This window comes from Magallana gigas, chromosome 6 (genome assembly GCF_963853765.1).
Source record: "Magallana gigas chromosome 6, xbMagGiga1.1, whole genome shotgun sequence".
NCBI classification, from domain to species: domain Eukaryota; kingdom Metazoa; phylum Mollusca; class Bivalvia; order Ostreida; family Ostreidae; genus Magallana; species Magallana gigas.
In genome coordinates this window covers 36,077,914-36,090,383 of record NC_088858.1, presented here as the reverse complement: position 1 = coordinate 36,090,383, position 12,470 = coordinate 36,077,914, and the positions used below count along the sequence as shown (strand labels likewise).

At 33.1% G+C, this 12,470-nt stretch overlaps 1 protein-coding gene across 1 annotated transcript in view; it reads right to left on the bottom strand.

Moving 5' to 3' along the window:
* The window catches only part of LOC105329461 (adhesion G-protein coupled receptor V1), a 93,900-nt gene that overhangs the window by 9,469 nt on the left and 71,961 nt on the right, over positions 1–12,470 (bottom strand). The window contains exons 86-99 of the mRNA XM_034469455.2: positions 11,254–11,406; positions 9,144–9,290; positions 7,609–7,754; positions 7,092–7,296; positions 6,871–6,974; positions 6,260–6,385; positions 4,889–4,996; positions 4,223–4,390; positions 4,024–4,107; positions 2,867–2,930; positions 2,262–2,342; positions 1,728–1,831; positions 568–772; positions 270–377 (exon numbers count right to left, since the gene is read on the bottom strand). Of these exons, the coding sequence (XP_034325346.2) occupies positions 270–377; positions 568–772; positions 1,728–1,831; positions 2,262–2,342; positions 2,867–2,930; positions 4,024–4,107; positions 4,223–4,390; positions 4,889–4,996; positions 6,260–6,385; positions 6,871–6,974; positions 7,092–7,296; positions 7,609–7,754; positions 9,144–9,290; positions 11,254–11,406 (1,803 nt within the window). The remainder of the gene's footprint in view (positions 1–269; positions 378–567; positions 773–1,727; positions 1,832–2,261; positions 2,343–2,866; positions 2,931–4,023; positions 4,108–4,222; positions 4,391–4,888; positions 4,997–6,259; positions 6,386–6,870; positions 6,975–7,091; positions 7,297–7,608; positions 7,755–9,143; positions 9,291–11,253; positions 11,407–12,470) is intronic.

The window sequence follows — 12,470 nt, the reverse complement described above, 5'->3', positions numbered from 1 at the left end:
GAAAGATGATCATGATGCAATGTAACAAAGCTGCCACAAAACAACAGAGCTGTTATAGGAGAAGCAATGAGCATGATACAATGGAAAACTGGTTAAGTGACTATTTACAGTTTTCAAACAGACGGATGGACTGAATGAATTTTGACCTAAACTGGAAGAGTTATTTGCAATTACACTTCCCATGAGATTAGATATTGTTATGGGCAGAGCAAATAAACATTTATAAATAAAGATTACGAGTATATGGTGGAAGAGGATAAGAAACTCACCTGAGTAGCAAAACATGCAAACAACATGTGCATGAGTAGACTTGCTGAGAACATCGCGTAGACTGTGGAGAACACATGGTGGACAATAATGGCAAGGAGCATGGCCATCTGTCAACAAAAGTTAGGCTTATAATGTACCACACAAACTAATTCTGATGTGTTTATCGCAAACTCAATGTTTTATAGGTATATAACAATAAATATTCTCGGAAACAAAACTATTGGTCAATTGTAAATTGTAAATTAACCAAAATGAAAAAACAACAGCAGTAAAAATGTTCATATTCTTCATACTGACCATGCAAATAAAACTGGCTACATAGAAGCCAGTGGGGTATCCGACTAGCCCGGGGTCTATGGCATTCGCTTTGACTGCGTAGTGAGTCAGATGTTTACAAGAGCAGTCCACAAAGTCATCCTGACCATCCTCTAGATTATTGTTCACTGTGCACACTCCCCTCGGGCTGATCCACTCCCTCACAGAGGTATCAAAATACACACACCTGGTGTCAAACAATGACAATGAAGACGAATTAGGGGGAGGGAAATACTTTAACAAGTTCATGTACTCGTAACTGAGAGCAATAAGTGATGTATTTAACAGTTTTAATAATAAAGTGTGAAATCTTTATGTTTTCATGCAGAGATTATGGATGCAGTGGTAAAAGGGATGATTAGCAATACAGCCCACAGTAGATTCATGGAAAAATAAAAATCCCCATTTCATGCAAAATTTTGCATGTCACTGTATCAAAGAGACACTTGCATGCTCAATGACAATAACTCTTTTACCAAAAATAACAGGATAACATGGAATTTTGAAAATAAATAATTGGGGTATATATAAGGAATCTGAATAATTCCCATTTACTTTTAGTCCAGTGCTCCTATTTTCAATAAACTTAACACATTCACAATTGATTACAGGTACAATATTCTCCTTTGGCAGCAGGTCATTTTACAGACCATTTACATGTGAAAGGAGGACAATGTACCTAACTGTGGTCAAAGAGTGTTTTCTAAAAACATGGCAAAATCCTTATGGTATTCCCAAGATAGATGGTTGTTTACTTGGCGTGACAGTGCTTGACCTTTTATAATCTACTCATTTGTCACATTATATATATCCCAGTAAACGTGTTTGACACAAATTTGTCATTGTTTTTAAAAAAACGTTTATTTGTAAGAAACAAAAAGTTACCCAATACCAGGACAAATTTTGCTTTTACAGAGAAAAAATTGCTTAAAAAAAGAAAAAATTAAAAAAGTTTAAAAGTGCATGGCCGCTGATAAAAGTTACCAACATCATCCTTTGGTTTATTTGTCCGTTTTGCAACTATATACCATGTCATGAAAATATCTGCCCCTTTTTTCACCCTGTATATTAACCCTCTATACAAGATACCATGGTGTATTTGTTATTTAGCTATACCCTGGTATAACTGTTAATGTTCTTACTGAGCTGTCCGAGCTGCGATTCGTTTGTCTAGGGTGTGAATAAGGAAGCGCGCAGGAACTTCGCTGTAAGTGGAGGCTTTTCCCTTAATACCAAAGGAGATTACCTGAAATAGTTGGTGTTGATTAGAAAGAAATGATTAACTTCATTTCATATACTTTGGATTGCTTCATCAAACTGTTAACAGTGCAAAGTTAAGACATATTTAGTTAAGTATCAATCCTACATGGCAATCTACATGAGAATCAAAAGTAGTTCTGATCAAGTTCTGGTTTTTATCAAATTGTAATTCCAATAAATTTTGAGTAGCTCTCAAATTCAGTTAATATTCGTACTGTTCATGGAAAATATAACTAAAAGCATATACATGTAATTTAATAAACATTGTGGCAATCTATGGCAGATCAAAAGATCTGATTTTAATCTGACTGAAGTTCCATAAAAATTGAGTAGCTATAGCTTTCAGTTGCAGTCCATAATAGTAAAGTTCATAGAAAATATATGTTAGTTAAAGAAATAAAGATTGCTTATTTTACCTTGTTGGATAAAAGTTCCTTCTGGTCAGATTTCATGAACCATTGCTCGCTGTTATACTCAATGACATGCATGTCCAAACACTGAAAGTCAAATATGTCATTCAAATATGAGATCCTTTAAATTCTTAGAATATGATAGCAATATGATATTCATGGGGGGAAAAAGTAGCACTTTTTGACAATGTAAGTTGTACCTTACACAAAGAATTTGATTGAAGATTAAGTAAAATTTTGTTTTAAATTTGGCTGGAAAAATTCTTTATTACAATTCATTATTTATGGTTTGTTCATACTGGTACAAAATTTTACTTAAAAATTTGTAATAACAAATTTCATAAAAGACATCTTATATATCATTATCGGTATATACATGCACACATTCAGCACATTAACCTCTGTGTAGTAAAATTTGAAAGAACTTACCGGTACCTTCAAGTTTTTTATAACACATAATTGTTAACAATGAACCTAAATAATAATCTAGTAATAATTAGCAACAGATTTTACCACATTTAATTTAATGGTATTCAAGTATCATTAAAGATATTTTTAAGGAGCTATTTGCATAGCTGGGTTTTTCAGTGTCTTTGCTATTAGTTACTTACATCGCTGTCCACAGGAGTAGGGGGGTTAGGAATGGCAGACGGCACAGTGAATGTATCACCTCTCCTGAAAACATTACAAATCAAAAGTTAACTTAATATGGCTTCTGGAATACTTGTGGGCACAATTTTTGTGAATTTAGTAAAACTTCACAGAATTGAGGAAATTTGTGGAGAATGCATGGTTATAGGGCTACCAATAGAAAATGTGGTCAAGACATGTATATTTTTATTTTTATACTTCAATGAACTTGACAATGAAATCCACAAAAATTGGTGCTCAACAATTGCAATAATGATAATACCGGCCGTACTTCATGGATCTCTCAATGCTATTTAAGGCTCATAATGCCATGAGTGCCTAAACAAGATTTCTGCTGGCTAGGTAGATAATGGCAGTCAAGGGACATAACTTTTAGATAGTGTGGATTCAACCATTGTTAACCTTTTATATTAGTTACAAGCTACATGCCTATGACAATTGTGACAGGAATATGCTCCACAATCAATGCTTTAATAATCATATTCAATTGAACATTTTATCTCATTCACTTCATGATTTACGAGTCTGCAAAATTAATGAATATCAGTTCATCATCCTGCATTTTAATGAACCTGTGCATTATCCATATATTATCATGACCAATGAGACATCATCTTCGCTAGCCAAGTGTCTGATTCATTTTTCTCATCTCCCTGAGAAATGAGAAAAACGAATCAGACACTTGGCAAGCGAAGATGATGAAACATGAACATGCTCTGCAATTATTGCTTATATTATTATATTCATATTAATTATGCACATTTTCGCTGTAGCCCTGTTGTTTATCTCAGATTTAACAAGTCTGCATGATTAATCAAATATTAATAAATTATGAATTTTAATGAACCTGTGCATTGTTCTATAATTTGTATGACGTAGGGAACAGCTGGTACTTTTTGGCACCTATTCCTACGTACTGCAACTTGGTGACAAGGCACGTTTCAATACGACTATTTTAGGACTGGTTCAACACCTTCAAACTTTTCTGTAGGATTCATGTTGATATGGGTAACAATTTGACAACTCAGAACAGTTTGATCCAAAAGATTAGCGTAAACAATTAAATCAGAGGTCTCAGTGTAAAAGACAAAATAAAATCAGAGAATTAAATTCTTACCGTGCAGAATACTTGTAGTTCAGAATTTGCTGGAGAGGCCATCTGGCTGCAGACATTTTGGCATAACTACACTCCATGCTGCTTCTATAATCATAATATAAACCAAAAAACTTAATCAATTATTATTAATTAAAGGTTTGCAAAATAAGTCCATACTGTACCGGAATGGGAACGATTATGAATTCTGGAGCTTGCTTACATTTCAGGGGGTGTGGGGTTGGGACACTGGGTTCCTGTGAGTGAGGCGTAGGCCAGGTTCTCCATGAGACCCGCCAAAGAATGGCGCCCTCGAGTGGAGTCCGCCTTGTTTGGGTTCATCAGATTACACAGCACGTTCAACAACTGGTTCAACACTGGAGAGGACAGCCTGTCAATTAAGAAAAGGGATCATCAATGTACTGTGCATACAGTTTAAGTACCTTGAGGTCTTCTATAGTCTGACCTTTTTTAAAAATAAAAATTGACTTCATTGTATGATCTTATCATTATAATTTGAAGAACATATGACCGATATTAAAATTTGAACATCAGAAGTTTTAATTATCACTAAAACTATGGTGTTATAACGTACCTTTTAACAACAACTAAATAAATGTTATATATAAGGGCTGTTTAGTATATTTTTGGTAACTTTACTACGTGAATTTATGAAATTTGAATTTTCAAGGGGTGGTTAAGACCCTTCCACAACTGGCCCCCCCCTCTAGATGTACATGTGTCTTTGCTTAGGTACAAGTAGAGCTAATTTGTTTGCCAAAATTTTACAAAATTCCATTAAATCCATTAATCATGAAGACGACCAACAACCCTTGGGTATTATAACTTTGTTTAATATCAGCATCCTGCAATTATTTATTGAACACACCTTCTCTTCAGGCCTTCATCAATCATGTCCTTCAGGATGTTTTCCACAAGCACCACCTCAGTCTGATCGAGAGGATTCTTGGCAATCTCATCCAAAATACTCAGAGTTCTGCAAATGGGGATAAAATATGATTGAAGACTAAAAAAAAATTAAAATTTAGTCAAATAACAATTAATAAAGATATATATAAACACTATAAGTGTGTCATCTTTGCTGGACAGCTAATAGTGACCTATGTAGCCACTGTCTAGTCTGTTCATTTCCTGTGTACATGCAAGCATGTGATCAGAATGAAAGTAATTTCCTGTCTTGTACAATAAATACATAAATTCACTAATAAAAAAGACATTGATGTTTTCTTTTCAAAACATATTTTCAATTAAGGTGAAATAACACACCAGGAAAAAGTCACTCAAATGAACAGGACATTATTTGATAATGAAAGATATAATGATAAATAAACTGTACATATGTCAAATAAGCAAAAAATTTGCAGTTTGGGAATAAAAAATGAGTATCTAAAATAATTATTTCAGTAAGTAACAACAAAAGCCCCTGCGGGATTCGAACTCGCGATGTTCGGATCACAAGACACTTTATCTACCCGGCTATGGAGTAAGTTACATGTTACAGTCGTTAAAATCCTTTTAATAAAACGAAATGTCATTTCAATCAGCGGTCAGCCATTTTGTGATGATGTGTTATTCCACCTTAAAAGCATAAATCAAATAGATTCTAGTTTGTTTGCAATAAGTTACTGATACTTAAATTGCTATGGGATATTTTTATCTGAAGAAATTTATCTTAAAGTTTTATCTTTATAAGAATATCCATAATTTCTAAATGTCCTTTTGGGGACTAAATTGTGCTCTACTTTAGCCTACAGCAATATTACAGTTTATCCTTAACCCAGGTATCAAATTAGAGATATCCTTAGCCCCATCAAATTAGAGATATCCTTAGCCCCATCAAATTAGAGATATCCTTAGCCCCATCAAATTAGAGATATCCTTAGCCCCATCAAATTAGAGATATCATTAGCCCTATCAAATTAGAGATAGCAAGGTTTTAATATAATAACACATTATCTTGGACAAGAAAAACCCATAAAATTTGGAATTTCCTTTTTTGCATTCATTTTGTCCTTTTAAATAAACACTGCCATTAAGTAGAATTGTAGAATTTTTCATAGCTTAAAAGGATGTATCTATTGTAGCATCAATTTTATTTTTGCAAATTAATTTAAGAGTGAATATAAAACAATCAATTAAATTTTTCTTCATACATGCATCCAGAGTTTATTGTTGTGTAGCAAAAATTCTTGTATTATTTAAAAGTGTTTGATGGAATAAGAAGTCAATAATTTATTACGTGAGTAGGTTGGTGTCATTGCTGAGCGACCCACTCTCTCGATCTGTCACTGTGGACCAGACGGATTTAGCCGAGTCCTCCACGATTCTTATGATTGCTTTGCTATAGGAGGTGTCCGGATGAAGGCTGAAAAATTAAAATATTACATAAATGCCAAAATAAGAGAAAATAAATAAATATTTTATATTCACATTGTTACATGACTGTATAATTGTTTTGCAAATTATTGGTGTGTTCATATTGAAGTTATGTCTTCAGAATGACAAGAATATATTGAAAACATATATGGTTTTAAAAAATGATACAGTAATGTGGAGTTACCTGGTTTTTAAATTCCTATTTTCATGAATTGCCAATTTTTGATGTTATGTTGTATATTAACTTGTGTGTATAATGATTTAAAGACTATGTTTTCTATCATAATGGAAGTTAATTCCTGGGTGAGGGGTAGATACAGTCCACACAAAAAATGAACCTGATAAATTCTAAAGATTCTACAGTAACCAATGAAGACAAGCTCGCCAACACTACTTCCAAGCTGAGAGGATTGAACATTGCATTTGATTTATCAACCCTGTGTGATCATTGTAACTGTTTTAACTGAAGCTTACCTGGCTCCCCCAGTTGGTGCTTTGAGATGGACATAGAACTGTTTTGGGAGGGGATTAGCGGAAGCTGTAGCAGGGGTCAGACTGATGTCTACGTACTTCAGTTCCTGTTGTACAGCAAATAAACATTTAAAAAGTGACTATTTTTCAGACTTTCATTTTGTATCTTTTTTCCATTCTAATGCATTATGTACAAGGTGTTTGATATCCCCATTGACACTTGCCTGTTTATTCTCCTCAAAAACAAGGCTTCCCATGTTTCCTTGATAATCCTCACCCTCTAGGGCAGGGTTTATGCGAATTCCATATAAAGACTCCTGATTGGTCATTTGAAATGTCTCATAGCCAACCTCCACGCGATATCCACGCCCCTTCAACCGTTCCACCTGCACACGCACATTTCTATCACTTTTGCCGACTACCATAATCCTAAAATAAAACAGCAAAATTTTGTTAAAAGCTTTCACAAAGACTTTGTTTTTGACGACAATCAACTATACATTCAAACTCAAAAGCTCACTGTAGACTCACCATTTTAATTTAAATTAATAAATTAGTCTAAGAAAGATTATATGATAAGTGAATTATGAAAATTAGGTACCAAAACACAACGGTTTAACACACTCAAACAAAAACAAAATCTTGCATCAATAAAATTGAAGTAGAACATTTAGCACTGAAAAATTCTCCAAACTCCTGGTCACAAGAGAAAGACAAGTTAATTGGTTGCAGGAGAGATACCTGGACTCTGCAGTGAACTGTAGAAGACCTCTAATGTAATCACTGGGTTCCACTGTCACCTTAGCAACAGCGTTCTGTTCATCAATGCGAGCATCGTTTCTGACATCGGTCAACATTACAATAAATGAAAGAGCCTCCTCAGGTTCCTGAAACATACCCATAGTTAATTTCTTGGAATCAAAAATATTTAAAAGAACTGTGAGCAGTAAAAATTAAGTCAAGGTCATAGGAAAGATCAAGATTAGAAAACTATGATATATTGTTCATTTGCTATCAATCATCTCAGGTCATGCAAGGTCATAAATAAGTTCAAGGTAAAGAAGATAGAGCACAGTTGATGCTATCACCAATGTACATATATAATCAGAATCTCAATTTTAAATATGCATAATAAATCTACATATTATATCCTTCTTAAAAACAAATTTTTATTCTTTGGTTATAAAGAGAGGTTTACTGACAATCTGTTTTAGAAGAACATTCTAAGCTCAAAGGAGGCAAAATTGCCAGTAAAATAATAGAATAAGAATTTTCTGTGAATTATAATGCACATAAAATATATATACACATTATGTCCCTTTTAACTACAAAATTTAATGGAAATTCTGTTAAGCGGTTTAAAAGAGGTTGCACTAATGAAAACAGGATGGATTGATTGACTGACTTAAAGACTATGGACTCACTGAAAATGCAACAATGACTGAACAAAATTTAAATAATTATGATACATTACTAAATTCAGACCATTTGGATCTTCCGTATTAATTTGTTCATTCAAAACTTTGATAAACCTGTAAATTATATTTACGCGTCATTCCTCAAGCAATATTGGCTCAGAGGGGGCCAACAGTTTTAATTAATGTTTCCTGTATCTTTAAATCATGCGCCTTTCAATTCACAATATGCTAATTAACTTATATTTTTGAACATATTTTGAGAAATGCAAAACTTAATATATACTAATTGTAATCATGTTTTCCGATGAATTGATTGATGTTTTTTCCTGTTTTATATTTATTAACAGACTTTGAACAATACGTAGCTACTTCAAACATTGAAATATCAAAATATCAAATTCTTTAATACTGATGATTAAAAGCTATTTATATTCTTAATCAATGACTCTTAGAGTTAGACATTCAAGAACACTATTTGTCCTGAAATGCATACATGACGGAGCTTCAATATAAAATAATCTGAACACCAACAATTCAGAAACTGCACATTGAAGACAAATTTTAATGGGAACCAATATTAAAAATGAGGTATAAAAATATTCTAGTATATATCTATCTAAATACAATCTGTGTGAAAAATACCTGACTAAATATATTTCTATTGACTATATAACAAGCATCATCTTTTTTGTTGTTTGTAGATTCATTTAAATTTTGTTCATCCAAAGAGCATGTTTTTAATTTGAAAGTTTTAGACAATTCTAAAATTGAAATTCATTTAATTTTCCTAATCTAACGGCCTCATATTTCAATCCTTTCACAGGGAGTGTGCAAACAATTTCATTCTGAAGGCCTTACCTGGTCGTTGATGAGCGTGATGTTAAGTTGACAGGTATCCCTCAGGGCTGGACAGGTAGTGGTGCCAGCGGTCAGGTGTAGCTGACCCCCCAGGACAGCGTCCTCTGCCTCCATGCTGGTCTCCGACAACTTGGTCTTCCAGGACACCTGCAACAAGTACATAAATCTGTAGTTCAGAATTCTTATACAGCTATAAATGTGTACTCTCAGACCATCTTAAGCCATGATCTGGAGTTTGCATATAGCTCTCTCCATATGGGAAGGGTCATAATTATTGGCTGTGGTTTGCTATCATGTTGCTGATAGTATATGAAATCACTGATCAATTTATAAAAAAATGTTTAAGTTTACTAATTTCTACAAATTCATGATGAAAATTATTAGATCTGCAAGTAGCAAAAGGCCGAAAGGCATCAAGAGAACTAAACTTGAAAAATTTTGTTAGATTGTTATGAAAACTAGAATTTTTTTGGAAAGGAAAATACGAAAGCATAAAGTATTCAAATATGGTAACAGTGCATGCAGGCATTTTAAAAAAGTCAGTCTAGTACTGTTACAAAACTTGAGCATATTGAAATCTTAAGTTCTGTTAATATGTTTTCATTTGCAATTATTCAAACAAATAATAATATTGCAGATGAAGTCACCTCACTAAAGGTACTAATTTATCATTCAACTATAATCAATATTTCAGGTTTTTTCTACAGTAAATGGGACAATTAATGCCATATTTTTCTTCTATTTTTTTTACTTTTTATAAGCAATCAGTATATTAATAAGTCTGATAAAAAACCAAAAAGAAAAGCTTTGAAATCGTTTGTCTATTTTAAGAGATACTAAAAAATTAACACTTTAATATATCAGTTAATATCGGTCACAGATTAGTGCATTAATTAATTTTTGACACCACCAACTGTGTATAAAAACCCTTGCTGGGATTTCCTTGATTTTGATTTGAACATATTTTATTGTTTGATGGAGAAAACAAAAGGATTATAGGTACATGTTCTGTAAACTTAGAATGCCATTTCCTCATGAGTCGGATTTATCAACGTGTGAATAATGTTCAACACGAATCAAGCTTTAAAATAGTTATTATTACTGACAAATGATAATACCCTTTATGTGACGTATGAATTTATCTTATGTATGTCTTTTTATCTACATGTAAAGTTTATTGTTTCTGTTTGTTCATCTGAAATGTTTTGACAACAAGTGTTATATGTAATAGCAGGTGCTACGTCTTGGTCTTATTTGCTAATTAAATTTAAATGTCCTGCGTTATGCATGAATTTTAACCAATCAGAAAAGCCCCAAAGGTCGCGTATTTGTTTGTCTCCAGGATTCGACCAATCAGCTTGGCTTCTCAGATCATGTGACTTCATTGTTTGTTTGTAAATTAGAGGAGAAGCCACGCTCAAATAGGCTAAGAATTATTTTCGGCAAAAACTCTTTCTTCCACCTTAGGTTATTAATTTAACTTTTAATATGTTGTATAATGTTTGCGTTTTTTATATTTGGTATATCCCACCTTTTTTGATGATTGGCGTATCAGGGTCATACTTTTCTATGTTTTTTATGTAGGGGGTCAGATGCTATATTATATGTTGCCAAATATTTCGAAAATGTACATGGAAATTATGAACATGAAAATTAATGTACCAATTCATTAAGATCTATTTTGATCACTTGATCACTGTTAATTGTAATTATATATGTATTTCTAATCAAAATAAAGTTCAATATATGTGTCAAGATTATATAGTTATTGATTCAAAGAATAAGTGTTGAATTTTGTTTAACTGCATATGTAGATTCCTAATCCAACGTGAGGAATTAATATCTGCACAAAATCACGAGAGCACATCTCACAGAATTTAGAATCTCGTTTTTACTTTTCAGACAGATGTAAACTTAAAGAAATTATGATAAAAATTTGACGTTCGCAATTTAATTTTCTCGCGATTTGATCCAAAACAGTAGAATTGCATAATTAAGTACTCGTGTAAAATAAGGAATCTACAGTAGTTGGTTTACAGTATGTGGATATTATTTTTTATTTGGACTTTCATGCCAGGTGAAAAATAAGTAAATTAAGCCAAAAACCTACCACTACATCTCCATACTTTGCATCACTCCTAGCTAAAGTCAGAGAAAATGCTGGAGAAGTGTCCTCATTGACAGAAACTTCCTTAGAGCTCCGAGCAAATCCCACAATACCGTTGGACAAGTCGTTCTGTCTAATGGTGATGACACAAAAACCCTGAAAAAAAAGAAGATATCATAAATTATTAAATTTTGTGCAAATCAGCAATATATATTGACTATGTCACATACATTTATGGTCTTAATTTAAAAATAAAATTATGATCAATTAATACGGATACTTTTGTATTTACATCCACAAAGTATTTTTCCTTTATTTCTTAAAAAAATTGATATCACTGTAATTCATACAGCTCTAAAATTACAAGACTGATATGTACTGTACATGATCAGCAAACAACTTTGTTATATGAATATTCGCATTCCTTTAACTTCTTTAAAATGCATTGTTTATTGTCAATTTTTGTGTCAATTTAATTAAACAAGAGGCCCAGGGGCCACATCGCTCACCTGAGCAACAATTGCCTTAATTCTGATCAAATTAGCATTACAGTATCAAAATATCTTGACAACTGAGTACAGTAGATCTTGCTAAAAAAAAATTGAAAATCTGCCAATTTTTATCCACCTCTTATTTTTTAGTAAAGCCCCATTTGTTGTTGTACCTGTAAGAAGATTTTTCTCTATTCCTATAAACCCCCCCCCCCCTCCCCATTTCGTGGCCCCACTATTCTCTAGGGAATCATGGTTTCATCAAACTTAAATCTACCTTTAATCTCATAACCTGTGCTTTCACTCTAAGTACTGGACCGAAAACTTTCCCAGAATATTTTTAAGGATTGTAAAACTTGATCCCACAATTGTGGCCTCACCCTACCCCCGGGGACCATGATTTGAACAAACTTGAATCAACACTTCCTGAGGATGCTTCCATTTTAATTTGAGTTTTTCTGGCCTAATAGGTTTTGAGAAGAAAATTTTTAAAGATTTTCTCTATATATTCCTATGTAAAACTTGATCCCCCAATTGTGGCCCAACCCTACCCCCGGGGACCATGATTTGAACAAACTTGAATCTACACTACCTGATGATGCCTCCACTCAAAGTTGAGCTTTCCTGGCCCAATAGTTTTTGAGAAGAAAATTTTTCAAGATTTTCTCTATATATTCCTATGTAAAACTTGATCCCCCAATTAAGGCCCCACCCTACCCCCGGGGACCA